Source organism: Apodemus sylvaticus, chromosome 13 (assembly GCF_947179515.1).
Source record: "Apodemus sylvaticus chromosome 13, mApoSyl1.1, whole genome shotgun sequence".
Lineage (NCBI taxonomy): Eukaryota > Metazoa > Chordata > Mammalia > Rodentia > Muridae > Apodemus > Apodemus sylvaticus.
Window position 1 is genome coordinate 34,568,231 of NC_067484.1, and position 21,841 is coordinate 34,590,071.

Genomic DNA, 21,841 nt, shown 5'->3' on the forward strand with positions numbered 1-21,841 from the left:
TAATTGGCTGGCCAATGCTTGCCTCTACTTTTTGTCTAGAAAGCTAAATGTACCAAACAGGACAGATATTCTACTTGAAAATGGAGTAAACTGACCCAGCTCTGCCAGACCTTTTCAGAGAGATCAGCCAGGGAGAAAACACCTCTGGGCAAGGTCTGTGGTGCTTCCACCTCGTGTCCATCCTGAAGTGAGCTGCAGGCAGGGGGATGGGGGCTACCATTATCCTTCTTAGATGTACGTCTAATGTCCCTAATTCCTATTTGGTTCCTAATTATTTCAATCACTACCATTTTCTCTAAAATCCTGGTGTTTCTCGAGTGAATTAAACTGGAAAAGTTAACATATCAGCTCACCATGGTCTGGAAAAATGATCAAAATCTTAGACCTTTTAAGTGAAAAATTGGGTCTCGTGGAGGGCTCAGTTTTTGTGTCTGCGTTGTTCCCTCGACGAGAGCTTACTCAGGGCAGGAAGAATGGCTGGGTTTAGACACGGCTGAACATTTGAATTCATATGCCCTGCTTATTTATGCTGAAAATGCACACAACTTCCTTGGATTTTTTGGCTCAGAAAATCACTTTGATGTTTTATTTATTGATGCAAAAAAAAAAGGTGCTTGCCTTTCAAGTGTGTTATCTCTCATTTCAATGGAATTTCTCAAAGTATTAAGAAATGAGCTGCACAGATCTGTCTGCTTGGTTTTACATTGGCACGAGATTCTGAAGTGTTATTGGTGCCCCTGGGTGCTTCCTGCCATTTAGTTTCAGGCTAATAAGGAGACATTGGGGTTGGCTAGAATTTGCTATGGATACTGGAGTGTGCAAGGACAGACTCACAGAAGGCTCTTTAGACAATGCACTTTGTCATACCAGGGACTTTGTTTTCTTGGCTATTGAAAGCTTTTGTGTGAGAAATCAGAATGATCTCTCCTCTTTTAGTAAACCTTCCCTGAAAGCCTAAACTTCTATGTTTATAAAACTCTCTGTGACATCACTAAGTGCTTTTCATGATAAATAAACAGCAGTCAAGGAAGGGACCAATATAAAATGGCATATATTTTGGAAAGAAATGTCTTTAAAAGTCTTATATTTATTTTTCTATTGACGTGTGCCTTTTATTGTGCTCCAAGACATCCCAATTTGTTCTTATAATCCAGGATCTAGTTCATGCCACTAAATAACTCAGGCTTTACACAAATGCCCACTACACTGCTCCTCCCCCAACCCCAAGAAGCAGACATCATTTAAAGAGTTTTAGCATCTCCTTGTTTATAACTGTTGCATTTGCTGAATCAAAGCTGCCGAATTTGAAACATGTTCAAGATCATTTCTTTCATAGCATGACTCTTCCTTCTGGGTTTGCGAGCCAGAATGAGTAACACCTGCTCCCGTCCAAAGCCTGGGCAGGGATGGACTTTTCAACTACGGAATTTCAGATTTCAACAACAGACCCATTCTCTTGAATTATGATATTGGTGAGAAAATACACACACACCAAGGCCATCTTGTAATAGAGTCCAGAGACCTGCTTTTGACTGTGATCTGTGCCTAACTGGACAGTGCACATAAATAACTAAAAAAAAAAAAAAATACAGTAGTTGGTTCCTTCTGGTTTTCCCACCAGTTGTCAACCTACAGCCTCTTTTTCTTTCTGAGGAGACAGTATTTTAACTTCTGTCTCCAATCCCTGAGAAGTTTCTGTCATACCACCCTCGGCCTGTGAGAGTCTGACCTGCTTGCTCAGAAAGGAAGACGATTTGCAAAGAACCTTTAAGTAGACTCATGTTCACCATAACTTTGGTCTTCTGAAGATGTCTTTCAATTTGAATTTCTTACTCAGGTTGTCCCATTAACTGCAGAAAGACTAGGCCAGCAGTTTTCAACCTATGGGTCCTAACCCTTTGGGCGTGTCAAATGACCTTTCACAGGGGTTACCTAAAACCTTTGGAAAACACAGATATTTACCTTACAGTTCATAACAGTATCAGAATTACAGTTATGAATTAGTGATGAAAATGATTTTATGGCTGGGGGGGTGTCACCATAACATGAGGAACTATATTAAAAGGTCACAGCATTAGGAAGGTTGAGGACCACTAGACTAGGAATTCTGCCCCTAAAGTCCTAGGAAAATACAAATTCCTGGTGAACCCTCTATCTTTGATTTTAAAATATGAATTGCTTTTATGTAGTTAATAGGTATGGGCGTGCACATACCATGATGTGTCTGTGGAAGTCTGTGGGTTCTCTCCTTCTATCATGTGAGTTCTAGGATCAAATTCAGGTCAGCAGGCTTGGCAGCAAGATCATTATTACACTGAGCCATCTCCCTGGCCCATCAAGTATAGCCAAACACACCGTCAACTCAATAGGCATCAGTGGATTTATATTTCCTGCTACTGGGGACTGAATCCAGAAGGGCATCATACATGTTGGTCAAGCACTCTACCACTGAGCTGCATCCCGCCATGATTGTTTTATGCATTTATTTTTTATTTATTTTGACTGAATGAGAAAAAGTCTGAAGCAACTCCCTATTTGTTGGCCATGGGCATAAGTGTCCATTGCCACCGAAGCTTGGGAAGTGAGTGCTGAGCTGGGGCTGTGGGTTGCAGATCCAGGAAAGTCAGAATCCCCTCTGTGCTCGCAAACTCCCTTGGTGCCAAGTAGTTCAGTGGCTCAAAGGAAGGGGTCAAAATCACTCCAGTGGTGTTTCAGAGAGTGTAGGGCTATGGAATCCATGTAAACAGAGACCAGAAACAGAGACCAGAGTCCACGGAGACCATTGGTTGCTTTGTGAAAGAGAGTCCACTTGCCAGGATGTCCACCCGCAGGAGGAGGTTGGAGCACAGATGTGTGACTATATGCTGCTGCATAGTTTTATGTCAACTTGACACAAGCTAAAGTCCTCTGAAAGGAGAGAAATTAAGAAAATGCCTCCCAGCGTGGTCTACTGGAGTAAATTCCAGGACAGCCAGGGCTACACATAGCAACCTTGTCTTAAAAACAAAGCAAATCAAAAAAGAACCCAACCAACCAAACTAAAACAAAACAAAGAAACAAACAAACAAACAAAAAAAGAAATGCCTCTAAAATAGCCAGCTGTAGGCAAGCCTATAAGGCATCTAAAAAATTAATTATTTAGGAGGGAAGGCCTAGCCCATTGTGGGTGGTTTCATCCTGGGTTGGTGGCCCTGGGTTCTATAAGAAAGCAGGCTGAACAAACAAACAGGAGCAAGATACACTCCTTTTTGGCTTTTGTTTCAGTTCCTGCTTCCAGGTTCCTCCTTGCTTGAGTTCCTGTCCTGACTTTCTTTGATGATGAACAGTGATATGAAAGTGTAAGCCAAATAAACTCTTCTCCAACTTGTTTGTCATATTGTTTCATAACAGCAATAGAAACTGTAACTAAGACAGTGTGTCTGTGTTCATGCCTTTGGTGGCACATCACTTCTGTTAAGCTTTTAAAATCAGAATTTAACTCAGTATAAAACGTCAATCTGGTCATATCCCAGTGCTGGAGAAGTCAGAGACCACAGCTCCCCGTGTTTTCTTCACCTAAGACAGTGTTATTTCTCTCAGCTGAAGCACCAAGAAAGTGGGACAATGACTAAAAAGGAGCTATCTTCATAATTGGTGATTGTTCTGCAAGCCAGCGGACACTCTGACCCTGTTTTTTTGGACATGTAGTTTTATAGGTAAAGAAAGAATGCTCATTATTTTTCTCTAGAATCTAGATGTCTGTGGAGAACATTTACCTGCACTGTCTTTATTTGTTCTTTCTGCAGACATACCCATATGGGAGCTGTTTGGACCCACAAAAGCTAAGGTGTCAACATAAAGGCTGGGGACACCCGTGTGGAGCACTGCATGGGCTCTGCTCTGTCTTTATCCAACCTTCCTCTCCATTTTCCTTTGGGATAATGCCTGATATCTGACTAGATTCCTTCTTGGTTTCTGAGTCTCAGTGCCATGTGCCTCAAATCTTGTAGGGATGGGTTGCAGTATTCATAACAAAACATTGCATGGTCTGTGTGGACTACAATGAAAATCATGAGTTCAGGGTAAGTTAAGAGAGATGGTAGAATACCAAGTGGTTCTTTTACTGAAGTTTCTTCTTCAACCAGAAGCCACAAGACCCACAGGCTGTTTCTGCATGCCACCATGGCATTCAGGAATGCCAGTCACCCTGGTTGTGGCTCTTTATGTTGGGCACTGCTGAATTGCCCTGTGTCTGAGAAAATGGACCCTTTGTCTTGTTGTGATTGAAGGAGAGACTCTATCAGTTTCCTTTTGAGACTAGAGGGTGGGGTAAGTTTGAATTTTAGAGTTTGAAGTCTTAATTTTTACTGTCAACTCAAGGGACTTTTCTGACTCTTACCAGCAAGCTCCTCAGGAAGAAGCCTGGTGCTTTGCTTTGACCATGTCTTGCTGAAGTTCATAATCGGGAGTCCTAATTCCTCACTGTGACGGGGTTGGAATGTGGAGTCGATAGCAGGGGTAGAGTCAACAATGGAGGGGTAACGAACGGAAAGATGCTGTTCTCAGCACGTTTCAATCTCACCGAACTGGATTTGTTGACAGAATAGTCTGGATAAAGCAAGGGCACCTTCATGCTTGTCTCAAGTTCACCTGGGGCTTGCTGCCGTGCCAGAGCTGCAGTAGACCCTCCTCGGATGCAGCTGCCCAATTTCAGGTTTTGCAGTCTTCTTAACCACAAACCAAAATAAACCTGCATTCTTTGCTAACCACCCAGCCTCATGTTCTGTGACTCCAGCAGCCTAAAGCCTAGTTGCAGCTGACCTGTGAGTTCTGCAAGAACCTTCCATGATTTATGACTTCCCTCAGATCTAGAATTTACTAGCAGAATTACCCACCACTGACTAAGAGGAAGACTTGCCAGGTGCTGAGTACTGAACTATGGTGTATTTCAAACTTGCTGTGTAAATGGAATATGGTAGGGTCAGGCATACCTTCCTCAGAAAGTCTCTTGTTCCAGGCCAGACATAGTAGAACTGCTCTGTCAACCCAGCATTTTCAGAATAGAGGCAGAAGGACCATGAATTCAAGGCCAACCCAGGATATATAGCAAGACACTGTCTTAAAAGTAAGCAGGAGTTGGAGGATAGAATCGTGTACTCCTCTTGCAGAGAAACAAAGTTTGGCTCTTTGCACACTGTAAGGCGCTCTAAGCCACCTGTAGCCCCAGTTTCAGGGATCTCTCTGTGCTGTGTGACACCTGTACTCGGTATGTATAGGTATAGGATATGCCTATACCTACCTGTTGCCCCATATACACATTAATTAAAACAAGGTAAATCTGAAAAAACAAAGAAAGCATCTCAGTATTGACTTGTCATGCCTGGATGATCTTGAGCTCCATTGTGGCTTCAAGGACACTGGAAACCACATAACCTCAAGATTACCGTGGGTCACATGAGGAACCTGACTTGAGAGAGCCTATTGCTGTTAGCATGATATAACAAAGCCAAGATGAATGTAATTGGGAAAGATGGTGACATACTTTTACTGTGTTGGTGAATTGTGAATAAGCTGTTATTATTTCTCTGTAGAGATTTAAATTACATCAGAAACTGATCATACAAACTTCACCGAGACTCAACATGCTTACACTGTGTACATGTTAATCTCTATTTATTTGTGGGGGTACAAACAGCATATTGTTAGAAAATAGAAATAGATAAGTCTAGGTGGGTTGCAGTGAACCAAGTGTTTGTAAACCCAACTAGTTGATCCCTGAAGTGTGTCTTAGGGTCAGTATAGGTTCACACCTTGAAGACAATGTCAGAATTCATTGAATGGACAAAGAAGACATATTTCGTGGGGTTACTTCCAAATTCTTTGTTTATTAAACTTAGTAGACATTAAGTTAGTACTTTCATTTTTAATAAACCCCCTCAAGTATGCACCTGACTTAAAATATAATCTAAATATAAAGCACTCTGGTACTCCATGCCTTTGTTATAATTTACCACCACACTGAATGCTGCTGCTTCATAAAGTGAATTCTTAAACACACGACTGACTCTTCTCCTGGGTCCTGGTCTCCATGTCTGCTCTCAACTCCATCTATGTTTTCTGTCTGTCCCCCACTTGCTGGCATGGGTCTCTGTGAGCAATAGCACTTGGTGTTTATAGCACCAGTTGCTATAATAATACAAAGGGATGGGCGGCCATCTCCTCCCTCCTTCTAATGACTGTGAAGCAGCGAACCCTGAATGGGATGGCTCTGGACCTCACAGCTGGGACAGAACCAAGGAAATGCAGAGAGGAAGTGAGTCAAGCCAGTAATTCTAGTACCTGGGTGACTCCTCATAGACTCCGCGGAGCACAGGAGCACAGGGATGGCTCCTAGCAGAGCAGCTCATCTGTGGATGAGTCCCACCCCAGTCTCTTCTCATTGTGAAATTACTGGAGCATTGATGTTCAGTTTCTGTGTGTCAGATGGCAGAGTGGATGTGCCCACCCTAACCACAGTGTAAGCCAGGACATAGGGAGTTCACTTGGAGAAAACTCCACAGATCTCCTTGTCACTCGTGTGGCACTTAACACAGTGACTCTCCCCTTCCATCGCTGCTTCTGGCTGCCTGGAACAGGAGTTGATCTGAATTTCCCACCTGGATCAGTCGCCTCCAAGGATTAAGCAGTAGGCTGTATTCTGTAGCTACCAAACCAAGTAGATGGCTGCCACACATTTCTTCTCCACAAGTGAAAACTGGTGCTAGGAAACAGAGTGTAAGATACTTGGAAGCTTTACGGACCCCTCTCTACTCAACATTTCTGAAAGTGTTGACTAGCATTAAGGCTGGACGAAAGATTTAGGTGAACCTTGCATCTTCTCTTATGTACACAACAACACCCCCATCTTTCCTGTAGTCTTGATGGTGGTCCCAAGCCAACTCTGCACTGGGTTCCAGTGTAGAAAACCTGGAGTATGGAAGGGATTTGGGGAGATAAAGAGGAGCAACGGCAGAGAAAGCCGCAGCTTGTCGTTTGTATCTTTTAAGCTCAGTTCAGAAATACAGACGGGAGTTGGGGACAGAGAAGAAGGCGGCAGCTGCCACCCCTAAACACACGAGCTCCAGCCCTCTGCAGACTTAAAGTGCAATCACTGCTAGGAAGTTCTCAGGCCACGGATCGGGCGGCAAGAAAGTCAAAGCTGAAACTTCAAACACGCTGCTCATCCCTCAGAGGCTGGAAGAGGGGAGAGAGGAGAGGCAGCGGCAGATCTCAAGGCATTCAAATGCATCAAAAGAATCATGGCCTTTCTCTGTGTGATGAGAGGTCATACATGATAAAGAGTCTTGGTTTGGGAAATGTCTTCTATCTGAGGATGCGCAAATATGGTAGAGTCCAAAGGCTGACAAAGGCAGGAAGCAGCAGGGACCCAGCTGTCCTCCCTACTGCTCTGCCATACAGATGGCCTTGACTGTCTTCCAACAAGTCTTCGGCTCTCGGCGAAGAAGAGGCACACTGGACCAAGGGCATCTGGTAGGATGTGGCTCTCTTCTCCGGTCTGTCTGGGCTGGAGCCATCGCTGGGCCTCTGGCCATTGAAGAGCAGGTAGCGGCCCCGGGCGTCTTGCTCCATTTTGAAGATCTCATATTCTGTGTGAGGTAGTTTGATGCCCAGAGCCACGCAGCCATTGGTGTGTGTCACATCCTGTTGGATACCCACCTGCCAGGAACCCTCAGCCCCACACTCATTCCCACTGAAGACATTGAGGAGGGAGGCTGTGGCCGCATCCATGGGAGTGACCTTCATGTGATTCACTGTGGAGAAGAGAGATATCCGTGACTCTAGGGACACAGCTTAGGAAGCAGACACTTCCGACAAATGCTAGGACACTGTTTCAACACAGTTTTCTCTTTAAAGCACAGTCCAATCACTTGCCTGGCTGACCATAGTAATCATGAAAGTAGACTCGGGTAGGAAGTGCCATATGCTGATTTGAATGGTGGGCCAGAGAGCTCATAGTGTCATGTATTCTGGAGCTATAACTCAACTACATGGCCCTGCAATGACTACATTAAGTATCAGAAGTAATATAGAAATGGTATAAAGTATAAGGAGGATATGCACAGGTTTTGTACAAGTGGATTCATTTCATAGAAGGAACTAAAACAACTTTGTGTTTTGGTATCTTCAGAGAGCCCTAAAATTAATTCCCTATGACTGCAAAGTCATGACAGTATACTGTAGGTATGGCCAGAAAACCATGGGGGACATTTGGTTTAAATGCTGAGCCCAGTTTGGAGATGATCTCACATGCCAGTGTGAAATACAACCATCCCAGCATTCCTCAAAGGTAGAAAGTGCTCTTTGGGATCACCAAATGACCCACTACCCTCTTTATTTGCTATTACTCCCCAGGACACATAAAACATATTTAACCAAACTCAAATGCTAGTTTTATGAAAAGGTTTTAAATTATCCAAGAGGTTTCACATGAAACACCTATCTGAATTACCAATTTCACAGATTAATATGAGCCCATCTGTCAGGGATCTAAATGCAGTTAGGCTGCAAACAACAAAAATAAGAAGAAATAAATATAAGGCCCAGCCCTTGCAGACCCTTGGGGTCCTCCTAAGGACTAACTTTGTACATAAGTGTTGTGGGATTTTTAGTGAGCAGATGGATTTGTCTTGATTAAGTTTACAACAGGGCCAATGGTCAAGAGCTAAACTCCTCCATGGAAGGCGGGTGTGCATGTTCAGGGCTTCCCTGAGGCAATATGGACATCTCGTAATAATTGGACTACAGTGCTACTCTGCAGGGGTTACCCAAAGACCCAGCTACTCACTTTATTTTGGTATTGCAAACTGATACCACCTTATAGGCACTCAAAGTTAAAACTAAGGCAGCAAGCCCTCCCTTGGGGTCAGGGCAGGTGTCTCCCAGTCCAGCTTCCTTGCTTGGGTGAGCAGTGCACAGAGTGAACTTTCCCCAGGATGTTCTCACCTTCCAGCCTGGATCAGGCTCTCAGAGGCAGCCTCAGCTCAGACGGGAAGCATCAGCCCTGAGCATGAAGTAACCGACACCTGCTCTGTAGTCCTCATTTAGCAAAAGTACCGAGCATGCAAACAGGCCTGATGCTACCAGAGAGGCTGCTAGGAGAGTTAGGAGCATTCCTGACTCTCACATCACAGTGGCCCATGTGACGGTTTGGGTTCCATTATACCTAAGTGTCATGTGGAGGCCTCATACTAGCCTGCTCTAGGCAGGAAGGAGCTCAGAGAGTATTTCCAAGGATTTTTTAAGGCAGACATGGCTCTAACTTCATCCCCAGATCTCAGGCAGCAAAAATACCCTTCCTCTTAGGTTCTGCCCCAACAGAAATGTGCCAGCCTGTGCCGTGAGAAGTGAGGCAAGAGGACTTACCTTTGAACACAAACTCTGTGCCACCCATGACCCTAGAGGAGAGCACACCGCGGCTGTAGCGGCCTCGAGCGTAGATGGTGAACGTGGGGTGCTTGCACACGGGGTCCGAGTAGTGGTAGTAATGCCCTTCCCAGGTGTTGTTGTTGTCGTGGAAGATGAAGTGGCGGGTGAGGAAGAGGACCTCGGGGCGCACCTCGCAGCGCTGACTCACCCATTCCCCATGGAGGCCAATGGTCAGGTCAGCCTTGGGGGGCAGGATGGGAGGGTGGTGTTCGTCGGACCGGTAAATGATGCGGCAGGCGATGCACGCATGGTTGTGGTTCTGAAACAAAGAAACGAAGTCACTTAGAGACTTTAGTCTTTTCACCAGTTCAGTGTGCATGTGGATCTCTGAAAATGGGGGCAGGGGGTAGGCTCACCATGGTTAGGTTTGGGTACCTGGGGCATCATTATTTATACCCCAGACTCCCAAAAGAAATGGAGCCAGGCTCTGATGCCCAGAGTAGGGCACAGTGTGAGCCAGGATGTGTATCCACACGATGCACACAGCTCTAACAGGACAGCCTGCCTAATGTCAGCTATGGCATGGACCCTTTAGAATCCTGTTGAGGTTTCCGATCATCTCAGATCCAGTGGATGTGTGGGTGAGGGTGTGGAGACATCCCGATCCTTTGGTCCTGTTCGTGGGAATGTCGTAAAATGATACAGCCTCTGTGAACAAGGGTGGGAGGTTCTTTAAAAACTCAAACATAGAATTACCATACCATCCAGCTATTACCCTCCTAATGCATGTCTAGAAGAACTCAGAGCAAGTGCACTGACCTACAGTAGCCGAAAGAAAAGCAATCCAACTGCACAGCCACAAACAACGGCGAAGCACACTGCGCTTTGCATATGTGGTGGCAGAGAACCTAACTTTAAGAGGCAGGATGGAGCTGGGTGTAGTGGTGCACACCTTTAATCCCAGCACTTGGGAGGCAGAGGCAGGCGGATTTCTGAATTCGAGGCCAGCCTGGTCTACAGAGTGAGTTTCTGGACAGCCAGGGCTACACATACTTTGCTTGATTCCATCTATTCGAGAGGCATTTAATGGTGAAATCCAGAGACAGGAGGTGGGGAGGTGACTTTGAGAGATGAGATGGGAGGTGGGGACAGAGAGCACAGGTATCAGGCTTCTGTTTCACAAGGTGAGAGTTCTAGATATGAGCAATGGTGAAACTTCACCATTATGGATGTAACTCATGTCACTTAACTGTGCCTTTAAGTGGGTACCGAAGAATCAGATTTTTGGGTGTATTTCAGCACAATTCTATTTTTCAAGGGAGAAACTATCAAACACAGCAAGTAAAACACAGAGCTGTGACATTGGATGAGGGGACTCACGGGGGTCCCTTGATAATGAATGCAGGAGGCAGAGGAGCCACACAGAGGGTATGGGGGAACCTCTGAGGCACACACAGCCTATCCATGTGTGTCTGGAGGCCAAGCTTCAGAGCTTCTCAGTTCTTGAAATGCTCGTTTTCCCAGCTTGGTGAGCTAAGGTCCATAGTGAAGCCTTGCTTTCGCTTCCAGGAGGCACAGCCTGTGGAGTGTTGATTTGGTGCCCATATGGTAGATGTCAGCTCTGACTAACCTGCTTGCCTGGAGGCTTCAGAGCTGGCCACCAAAACCTGATTCTAAGTCAGGAGGATTGGTCCTGGGCACAGCACCATGATAGTGTCACCACAACCAACCCTCAGGACAACTCTTAACCCAATCGTCTTCTCTACTTTTTTACTCCCTCAAAGCTTGTACAAGGTACAAGGGATGAGCAGAGTTGGACCACAGCCTTTGACCTCTGTCTTCTGATTGGGAGGCAGAGCTTACTGGGACTCCAAGATCAGTAGTCAGACACACAGTCACACCTTCACCCCTCTGAGAGAGGGACACACTCCTTCAGCATTTTTCCTGAAGTCAAAATTTTACCTCCTTCCCCAAGGTAGGGTGGTAGCCCTCATAAATGTGACTTGGCAACGGTGACAAGCTTGCCTTCCTGGAACACTGTGGTAAGGAGGGGGGCAGGCAGGTGGCTGCCCCCTGCCTCTTCTACACCTCCATTAAGAGAAGACTTTGTACTTGCATGACCCTTTCCATCCTTTGGATGAGTTTAGTTAGCATTTACAGTAGAGAACACTTCCTTTGTGCCTGTGATGCTTGTAGATGGTGAGATAACTTTGGGCACAGAGTTAAGGGGGGTGGGGCACAAGCCTTCCCTCTCCCAGGATCCAGGTGCATTTTCTGGCCTGGGATTCCTGCGGAGGGGTTTGGGACAAGGGAAGAATATAAACCATGCTCTAGCCTGTTATCAGCAGGCCACAGAGTGATAAGACCCCGGGAGATAACAAGTTAACAGCCCACTGAAAGCAGAGCTGAATCAGAGAGGATAAGAACATCTCTGGCCAGATCCTGAAGGCCTGATCCAGCCCTGCTGCCTACCTCACAGCTGGTGGTAGGCACAGACAAGTTACTCATCTCTCTCTCCTTCAACTTCCTCACTTACGCCATGGTGACTCTTAGACACGCTTGCATAACTGCCACAGGAGAGAAATGGAGGAGCAAAGTGGTTCCCACTCTGTGTCCCCACCTGGGTAGAGCAAAGCAATAGTCAAGGTCTTTTGGGTTCATACTAGGAAGGGAAGTTCAAGCTGAAGTAAAAGAGAACCCAGAGTCCTGAGCTCTGACATGCCATGTCCTCTCAGAAAGCTGCCAGGAGGTGAAGGATCCAAAGCTTTTGCCCTAAACAATTTGTTCTGACATTTAAAGGCCTGGATGGGAAGTTAGGTGGGTGTCTATAATGTGTACACTCTGCGACTCCTGCAAAGAGCAGAGTGTATCAGAATATTACCACAATCAGCATGAAGCCTATTCACACAGCCACCGAGGCTGTGGCCAGCCATGACAGTCAAAAGCTCCTGCAGGTGGCTTACCACATTTCACAGGAGGCATCAGAAATTGATGTTCAGTCAGGGTCAGAAATATGGACCCACAGGATCTCCAGTGGCCCACACAGAGCTGGGCCCCTCCCTGCTGGAATCTGCATAGCCAAGATGCTGCTGCCTTCTGCACCTGATTCCCAGAAGGTCTTACCATCTTCTGTGGGATGAATACCTTACTTTCACCTATATCTGTCTCTACTTTCCCATCCCACTCTCTATGACCTCACTTTCTATATCTAATGAGAGTTTAGGATCATCCACTGCACCACTTTCATTTCTGGCCTTTCTAGGAAGTTAAGTCTCCATCCCTGAAAAGATTTGTCTTCCCATTCTGCACCAGTATAGCTCAGTGCTGACTGGACAACACTGAAGATCAATGCTCTTTAGTTGACAGGAAAAGGTTGGGTGGGGGGAGGCCTCAGCTGTCACCCAGGTGTACCACAATGTCACCAGGAGTGGTAGATTGGGTTAATAAATAGCACTTAAGAACAGCAGGCAGGAGTCCTGGGTTCCAAGAGGATTCTTCTGGCCTGTGGTTCCACCAGATGAATTGTGCTTTCAAGATAAAGGTTTTCCCTTGGGCAGAAATCAAAACCAGGCCAGGTATGGTTCAATCAGTGGGCCTGTGGGATGGGTTCATGTGCAGTGGCCAGGAGGAACCTGGCTCTTAAGCATTACCATTACCAAACTCTTACTCTGGTTATTTTTGTTTTATTGTGGTTAAAAAAAAAGGTTTTAGAACTCACCATTCTAATAACTTTTAAGTGCGCCGTTCTGTGGTATTAAGTATAGTCACATGGTTAGGGAGTGATCACACTGTCTCTAGAATCTTCTTGTTTTCCCTAACTGAAATGACGCCACCATCCCTCCCTCTTCTACCCTTTGGCAACCAGCCCTGTTCGTTCTGTCTTTGAATATGACAAGACTAAGGATCTCCTATAAGGGGACTCATACAGTATCTGCTATTTTGTGACTGGCCAGTGTCATTAGCAAATGTATTCTCGGTTCTCCCATGTTAGAGCATGTATCAGAAAGTCCTTCCTTTTTAAGGCCTGAGCACTTCATGCAGGACACATTTGGCTTCTCTGTCCCTAGACCTTTAGACTGCTTCTCCCTCATCACTGCTGTGAATGACGCCACGAACATGGCTGCATGGGTATGCATTTGCATTTCTCCTTCAATCATCACCTAGATGTAAGATAGCTATACCATATGGTAATGCAATGTAAAATAGCTATACCATATGGTAATCCAATGTTTGCATTTTGGAGGAAGAAGCCTGTGTTCCACAGAAGTTGTACCATTTGACATCTCTATCAGCAACCTATAAGACTTCCAACTCTCTGACATCCTTGCCAAGATTTATTTTCCACTTTTCCCCTCCTTTGGTAACAGCTGTCCCAATGGGCAACTTCCTATTGTGGTTTAAATTTATCCTTCCGTAAGGACTTGATAAAGAGCATATCTGTCACTTGTAAAATTCTTTAGAGAAGGGTCTGTTTTGTCCACCTCCCCATCCCTTTTGAAACAATTTTACAGTTACCATTAAGCAACCAAAGGCGTCATTAGTGGAGGCAGAGTTTTTAGCCTCAGTGGATGATATCAAGAAGGTGACAATTTTAGTTGTGGGGTTGTGTAAAGAGATACTTCTGTGCATGAATTAAGTTTTAAAGATTGCTTTCTTAAGTTCTTATTTATTTTATTTTATTTTATTTTATTTTATTTTATTTTTTATTTTTTGAGACAGGGTTTCTCTGTGTAGCCCTGGCTGTCCTGGAACTCACTCTGTAGACTAGGCTGGCCTTGAACTCAGAAATGCACCTGCCTCTGCCTCCAAAGTGCTGGGATTACAGGCATTCGTGCGCCGCCGCCACCACCACCCGGCTGCTTTCTTAACTTCTTATACTCTTTGGCATGAATAAAAATTAAAGGGACCGACAGCAATGGCATCACAGTAACAACAAAGCCTATGCACTGTACTGCTCTACAGATTCTTTTCTAGGCGGTTTACTGAGAAAGCCTTTACAGATTAGCAGACGAGAACTCCGTATGCAGATCGTTCATGTGGAAGAGGATTTGCACCATCAGATAGCATTTGCTTAAAAAAAAATGGTTTTACTAAAAGCTAAAGCATGCTGATACAAGATTCCCACATGAGAAATGTCCTTTCCTAGGCTCACCAACTTGGCTCTATACCACTTCATTTCCCTCCATGTTAGAAAGAACTACTTAAAGTCAGGGCTTCTTCTGCACACACAGGGTTCAAAGGTTAAGATCAGGGGGCCCAGTAGGTGTTCCTTTGCTGCTGTTCTTTGCACCCACTATAAAAACTCTAATCTAGGGACTCAGTGCTCCTCTGCTATGTAAGTGACTCTGGGCTCCATGTATGGCACCAGGGGTTGGGGAAACACTTAATGCAAGATGGTTGGAGCTAGAAATAATCCCATACAAGTGTTCTCCGGAAAGAAGAACTCATGTTAAAAATGGAAATCAACCCCGCAGTTTCCAAGTACTCAGTATTGCTGGCAGGGAGCAGGGTTTGCTCGTCTGCACACTGCTCCTGGGTAGCAGGTTCAAGAACTGCATCCTGTGCATAAAGGCATGGGATTCTGAGGTGTTCAAGTACATCTGTGTCTTAAGTTTAATGAGAATGTTGGCATATTTTCCAGCCGGAGTAACCAAGGTGCAGAGAGAGAAAATAACTTGGGCCAGATGACCTCACACACTGAAAGCAGTCTTGGGCCTCTAATTCAATCCTAGGGCTTAGGGAGAGCTACCTCTAACTTATTCAGCTCTTGAGCTTGAGGTTCTGCAAACAGCAAATGTCCCCTCAACAAGGAGTGCAGCCCCATGGAAAAGGGCTCTGAGGCTGATGACTGACGGGGGCTCTTCAGGCTTCTCTTGTTTCCTGCCAACATTTATTTCGGGAGGGTTGGTCAACAGCATCTGCTGACAGTGCCCACTTGTTTCCATGGGCTTCCCAGAATGGAAGAAATTACTTGAGAAGATCTTGTGAAAGATCAATTAGAGTAGCAGGCTGGACAAAGCACAGCCTTCAAAGGAGCAATTCTTGGGTAAAAGTTTTGTTCAAAGAGAAATGGGAGGAGAAGACGGAAACTTCCTTTCCTAAGGCTTTGCTCCATTGGATAAAAAAGTATTTATGATTCTTATACCGAAACCCAGGGGAGCTGTAAGCCTACGGTGAATGATCTTGCAATGTCAGTTTGCTGTGTGCTGGGTGACATTTCTGTTCCAGACAATCTGCTTTCCGCATTAGTCCTTCAGGCTAAGAAGAGAGAGCTCACCCTCACATTCCCTAGGTCCCCTGGCAGCACACTACCGGACCTCACGAGGCTCCTGGTGGACAAACTGATAGGGAGAAAGTATCACAGGATCTTTAGGGAGCTAAATAATTCAAGTCACATTTATCCATCAGGAGAGATGCTGTCTGTGGGAGGACCATCTTGCAATGCTTTCTGGAGACAGATTCAGAGTCAAGGAGATGGCTCAGTGGATAAGGACCCTTGCTGCTAAGCTCTGTATGTGTGTACACACACAAAGTAAATACAGAAATGTAATGAATAAATTTAGAATTGGATTCAGGTAACCTATGACCTGTGGTTCATTTTTGATCCCTTAAAGGGGCTGGGATGACTTCACTGGTCACAGAGGAAGTTTCCTGCCTGCTCTCCTCCTTTCTCCCTAGCTGCTGAGACATACTTTTTAAATGGCCAATTTCCTGCTTCTTGGGGGTTTCACTCTGGCCTCTCAGTGTTTTTGCCTTTTAAGGGATGAAATGTTTACCGCTTGCATTGTCCTTGACAACAAATCCTTCCTAGCCTGCTAACTCCTTAAATAAAGCAACCCTGCATGCCTGTTTGTCTGCCAAAATCCTCTAGAGGAGTCAAGAAATAACAAGATCTATATCAGCAGTCAAGGCATGGCAGCAACGCTGTAGCACAGCCGTGGTATGATGCTTACAAGGAAGCCAGAAGTCCCAAGCTCCAGCACCCTGTCTGTGCACACACCATGCAGCATCTGCTGTCTAGTGAACACATTGGCACAGTAATGGGAAGGATCTTCTCTACGAAAATTTACCTAAGAATAGCCTGGGAACTCTCAGGCCATGACACCCCCCAAACCTTCCATCTTGCACGGCCACATCCATCTCCTATCATCTCTGCAATGTCCTATCCTTTTGTCCCTTCCTTGTGCTGGTGTCCTGTCCCATTATCCAGGAGTCTCATAGCATATGCTCAAGGAACTAATAACAAACTTAGCCTGCAGCAGTGATGGGCTGAAAAAGTCTACTGGCCATGGCCACCTGTTCCAGTCCCTCTGATGTCACTAATGCCAGGCAGGTCCATAGATCAGTGGCCTTTCTTTACACACATGGTCAGCCCTCCCTATAGATGGGTTTTTATCTGAGGATACATCTAAACTCAGATCAAATTATCAAGGGAGAAACACTACACCTGTAATAATAGTACAAGTGTTTCTGCTTGCAGTATCCTGAAGGATACTGTGTAACAGGCATTTACATAGACTCGGGCTCTCTTAGACATTGTAAGTCTACTAGAGATGTATAAGTATATAGAGATATACAAAGCTCCTATGCACACATTACACCATCATAGGACTTGAGCTGTCTTTTTATGTCTGTGGGGTCTTGGAACCTATGTCCTGTAGACAATGAAAGCCACCATTCTCAAACAAGACTGAATTAAAACCCGATGCTGGTTCCCAGCCTGGGGGGTTTCTGTAGAACTGGAGAGTGTGTCAGAGCTCTGAGCCCTTTCTTTCTGTCAGGGTCAGGTGCTGTGAAGGTTTCATGTTGTCTTCCCTCCTACCTCCCAGGCAGCTGCAGGAGCAAGTTTGCTAGGTCAGAATATTTAAGACACACAATACCTGGGCGTTACTTTTAGACAATCCTTTTGATTTGCAACCCTGTGGATAAATCTGTAGTGGATTTTGGAGAACGAGCGATTCCGTCAACTTAAAACTCTTGCCATTTCCAAGGCTCCTGGCCATTATTTGTGTTTAATAACCATTTGAGTCTATCACTGCATGAATGAACTTTACAGCTCTCATGAATCAAGGCAGAGGGTGGTGCTGTGCTGGGGTTAAACTCCCACTCGGAGCATCTTCCAAGGGGTTATTTTAGGCCACCTTGATTTTTCTTAAGGAAGAGTAGCCAATTTCCTCCTGAAAGAAATCCCCACACACCTGAGTCTGCAAACAGCTCTTACTTGCCAAAGGACTCAGAGCCTTAGAGCCAAGCTGCATAAAGCCTAGAAAAACAGGCTGCCTTGAAGTTTCTATTTTTACACGGTGTCCTGTTTCCACAGGGGCTAAGACTAGTGGTTTCAAACTCAATTTAGCGTTAAACTAAGTTTCAGCCAGGTCTCCATGGACCAGCAATTAGGGAGAGGCAACAAGTTCAAAGCTAGAGATTCCAGGACCCCTACACAGGCATGTGTACTCTTTGAAGCAACTTTCTCCCTCTTGCTTCCTGTCCTGGGCTAGACAGCCACAACCAGCCCAAACAACCTGCTGCTGGAATATCCCATGGGCACCAGCAACTGGGCTTTACCATGTCCAGTATCTAGAAAGATACTGGCCAAGTCCATTCACTTTCTCCTGTCTGTCCTGGGGAAGGATCTAAAAACTTTCCGAGGGGCATCACTATGCACCAAAGCCAAGAGGCACAAGGCAAGGGACAACAAGGAGAGAATGGCTCCTTTCAGCTGCTGAAGCCAGCGGTCTTACAGTATTGCAACCATCCTGGCTGGGCAGTCACAGTGGTCCCACAGCATCGGTCTTGCTGAGCCAGGGAACCTGGGCCTTCCTCCCAGTGGCTCCCAGCTTTATCTGTGGTTTCACTATTCCTTATGGTGCCTAGCTGGGATTTTTTTTCTTTTCTTGAATTTTAGTTTTCCCTGGCAATGGTGTCTGCAAGACCATAGTACAAATTACAGAAGGCACCTAAAGGTCTTCCCACCCTCACCCTTCCTCGGAATCCATTTCTAGGTTCCCCCCTCTTCATATCCTCTGTTCCTCCCTGTTTGCAAGCACTGGTTTCACACAAGTGAGATCACTTTACACATGCTGGTCTTCCCCTTATCCCTTTTATGACGAAATGTTCTAGATAAACCTCACTTCCTCAGATTCTTTCCACCATTCATGCGTCTGGAATCTTGCATTCAGAGCTGGGGTTTAAGGAGTCTGATTCTTGAGAATGGAGATAAACGCTCTCACAACTGCCTCGTCAGAGAAGGGAGGAGGATGCTTCTCATGGCCGCAGACAGCGCTTGTACACTCTCCAGCCGGCCATTTTCATCTCTCCAGGAGCTGTCAGCCAGAAGGGCTCCTCTCTCCAGCTCGGGAGACAGGACGGACAGCATCTGTGTACAACCTCCATTGTAAAGGAAAGAAGTACGGGGCCTCTAAGGGGTCAGAAAAGGAACACTTGACCCCAGCTGATGCCAGCAGGGCAGCTGTGTACTAGGACTAACTCCCATTTCCAAATTCCATATGCTTGCCAATTTATCCAGAGTTCAAGAAACTCTTTTAACTGTTTAGAAATAAAGACTGCCCTAGAGAAGGTCGGCATCATGCCTGTCACCCTGAAATCCCATGCCAGGATGGGATAACCGGCTCTGAACCCAGGAATCACAAGCCAGCAGGCTCTGACCTCTGACCAGGGAGGAGCACTAACCTCAGGATAGGTCCTCCCCTACTGGACTGAGGACCATCGGTAAGAGGCTCACCTAGAAACCCTGGAAGTAACAGCTGAGAAGGTGGGGGAAGAGATTCATGTAAGATTGGGTGGGGGTGGGACGGGGTGGGAAACAGGAAACAGAACCAAATCTCCTCCTTCTGGCACTTAAAAGGAGTTTAAATATCAAAGAGCCCAAGTGGGCACATGCTGGCAAGGAAATAGAACCTGTCCCAGGGCATGCAAACAGCAGCACAAGGTTAGGTAAGGGGCAGACAGCCTGACCTGACTTTACCCAGGACTATTGAGAGGGTGGGTTTTTTCTGATTTTGTTTTTGCTTGTTTGTTTGTCTGTCTTCAAGACAAATGTCTTATGTTGTAGCTCAGGCTGGCCCTGGAGCTCACTAGCTCACTATGTAGCCCAGGCATGCCTCTCAGCAATTCTGCCTCAGCACCTTGAGTGCTGGAATTAGTCCTGAGCCTGCATACTAGGCATGCTGTTTCTCTACTCACTGGAAGGGGTGCAGGGGGTGACAATAGTCCTGCCTGTTGGCAGACTGCCATAATGGTTTGGAGTAACAGAACAGGGGTGTGTTCCATGGACAACCCAGACCATGTGAAGTCAGTCAGTCTTTACTCAAAGATCTCCTTACCTGTAGGTGTGAAATCCTCCTCCCTTCATCCATTTCTAATCCAATTCTAAGCGCGATGGCCTGCATCTGTGAAGCTCACTGCAGAATACAAATGGTGCTACCTGCTAGTCGGTACTCAGAACAGAACCAGAAGCCAGCAGTCCTTACCTGCTTTTCTAACAGATCTACCGAAGCCTGGCCTAGAACCATGCCCCCAGCAGCAGGCAGCATCCTGTTAAGCAGTTCCAACACCATGAAGGGATGGAGATTTAGGCCCCTTGCCCATCACAGTAAAAGGATGCCAGGCCTTCCTTGAGTACAACAGCTTTGCCTGCCCCTTGGTGCTTCTGAACATTAAGGACAGAGCACAGTGGACCTCCCTCCTCCTCTGTGCTGGAAAGAAGCTACAGGAGCCCTGCCGGTCCTGCTGGCGAGCTGTCCACAGCAGTGCACCATAAGCTCAGGCAGGCTGGGCTTGTGTGCTCTGGACCTCCATGAGGCATCACCTTACAGGAGGGGCACACAACAGCGGATGGAAAGAAAGGCAGTTCCGTACTGTCTCCATCAGAGATGTACCGGAGGCACTTGACTAGTGATGAGTAAACTTAGGGGGACTTATAAAGAAGTCTTTAATGAACAAGGAAAAGTCAACCACATCCACTGTTCTTAGCTATGTTCCACCAAGGCCAACTAGCAGGGCTGGAGGACACTCTAGAGAAAATCCCCTGACTACCCACCCCTACCGGCTTGAATCTGTCTGTTCGCCCAAGTCCAGAATCACAAAACATTAACTGACATGATTTGGAGCATGGGGAGAGGAAATGTCTTGGGAATTCCAAATATCACTAGAACATATAATGAGAATTATGAGATATAATTGCTTCCTGTCCTCCTCCATCCCCCTTCTATCCACAGTGACTTTCTAGGTCATTTAATAAAAAGGGACGGCGGGTCCTGAAGAAAGAGATTTGGTTCAAGTGTTGGCGTTGAAATTTACCAAGTATATGACAAAGGCACCTGACCCAAGAACCCCACAGGGCAATGATAGCCTGTCTCAGGAAGCCAACGACAATCTGGAAGCAGGGACAGGTAAATGACCACAGAGAAGTCTAAGGTCCTGGGGACAGCACACCACTGTCCCCTTCCCACTATTCTTTCCACCTTCTCCAATGTTGGGGTGTGTGCTGCTAACGGTAGTCAAGGAGATACAGACTCTGCTTGGCTCTGTGGCTAGGTAAGTAAGTACCTTGGCGTTCTGCAAGGGAGGCTGGTAACTGGACGGCCGGTAGAACACCCTCTGCGTAGCGTCAGTGTGTATGTCGCCCAGGAAGAGCTCCTCTACCAGGTGGTCCAGGCTATGGTGGGGATACTGCTTCTCCACACGGATTAGCTGCAGCTCATGCATGGCAAAGTTCACAGCCTTGGTGCACTCATGGCTACTGTCCTCTTGCCACAGGTCATAGGCTACATCCTGTACCCAGAGACCACCAGGAGGCAGGAAGCCTGGGCAGGTCCGGTTCACCAGTCGGCTGAGTTGTTCAGCAACTGCCTCTGTGTGGCAGATGACTTGGACGCCATGAAGCTGGTAGTCAGCCTCAGTGCCCCCACGGATGATCCAGGATGCCTGACGAAGCCTGATCTTGCCTCGGATGATGAGAGTATAGGTGGGATTGGTACAGCGGTTGCTGCCGTAGTAAAACTGGTAGGCCTTGAAGGTATTGTTGTTGTAGAATCTGTAAGACCTGGTGATGAACTCTGGGCCCGACCTTACTTCACAGCTGTTGAAGACAAGAATAGGGCAAGAGCTTGGTAAATCCAACAGCACGTGGAAGACAGCAAGAATATGGCAAGTCATGGCTGTAACAATGTCTTCTATGTCCTTTTCAAATGTCAATTTATTGAATCTTCACAGTAGCCTAGGTACTGTGTATGACTACCGTCCATCTCTGAGGAAACCAAGGCAAAAGATGAAGAGACATGTATAAGCTTACCTGAGCATGACCGTGAATCTAGGCAATGTAGCTACAGTAACTGACCCTAACTACTCTATTCTAAAAGACTTTCACTCTTTGTATGGGAGGAGACACCGGGGCCCCTTTAGGGAAGCTCCCTCT

The 21,841-nt window shown here is 46.2% G+C and overlaps 1 protein-coding gene across 1 annotated transcript in view; it reads right to left on the reverse strand.

The window, feature by feature from the left end:
* Positions 1–5,664: 5,664 nt before the first annotated feature.
* The window catches only part of Apcdd1 (APC down-regulated 1), a 31,561-nt gene continuing 15,384 nt past the window's right edge, over positions 5,665–21,841 (reverse strand). Inside the window, exons 3-5 of the mRNA XM_052155800.1 lie at positions 20,974–21,505; positions 9,403–9,724; positions 5,665–7,790 (exon numbers count right to left, since the gene is read on the reverse strand). Coding sequence (XP_052011760.1) covers positions 7,342–7,790; positions 9,403–9,724; positions 20,974–21,505 — 1,303 coding nt within the window. The 3' untranslated portion in view covers positions 5,665–7,341. The remainder of the gene's footprint in view (positions 7,791–9,402; positions 9,725–20,973; positions 21,506–21,841) is intronic.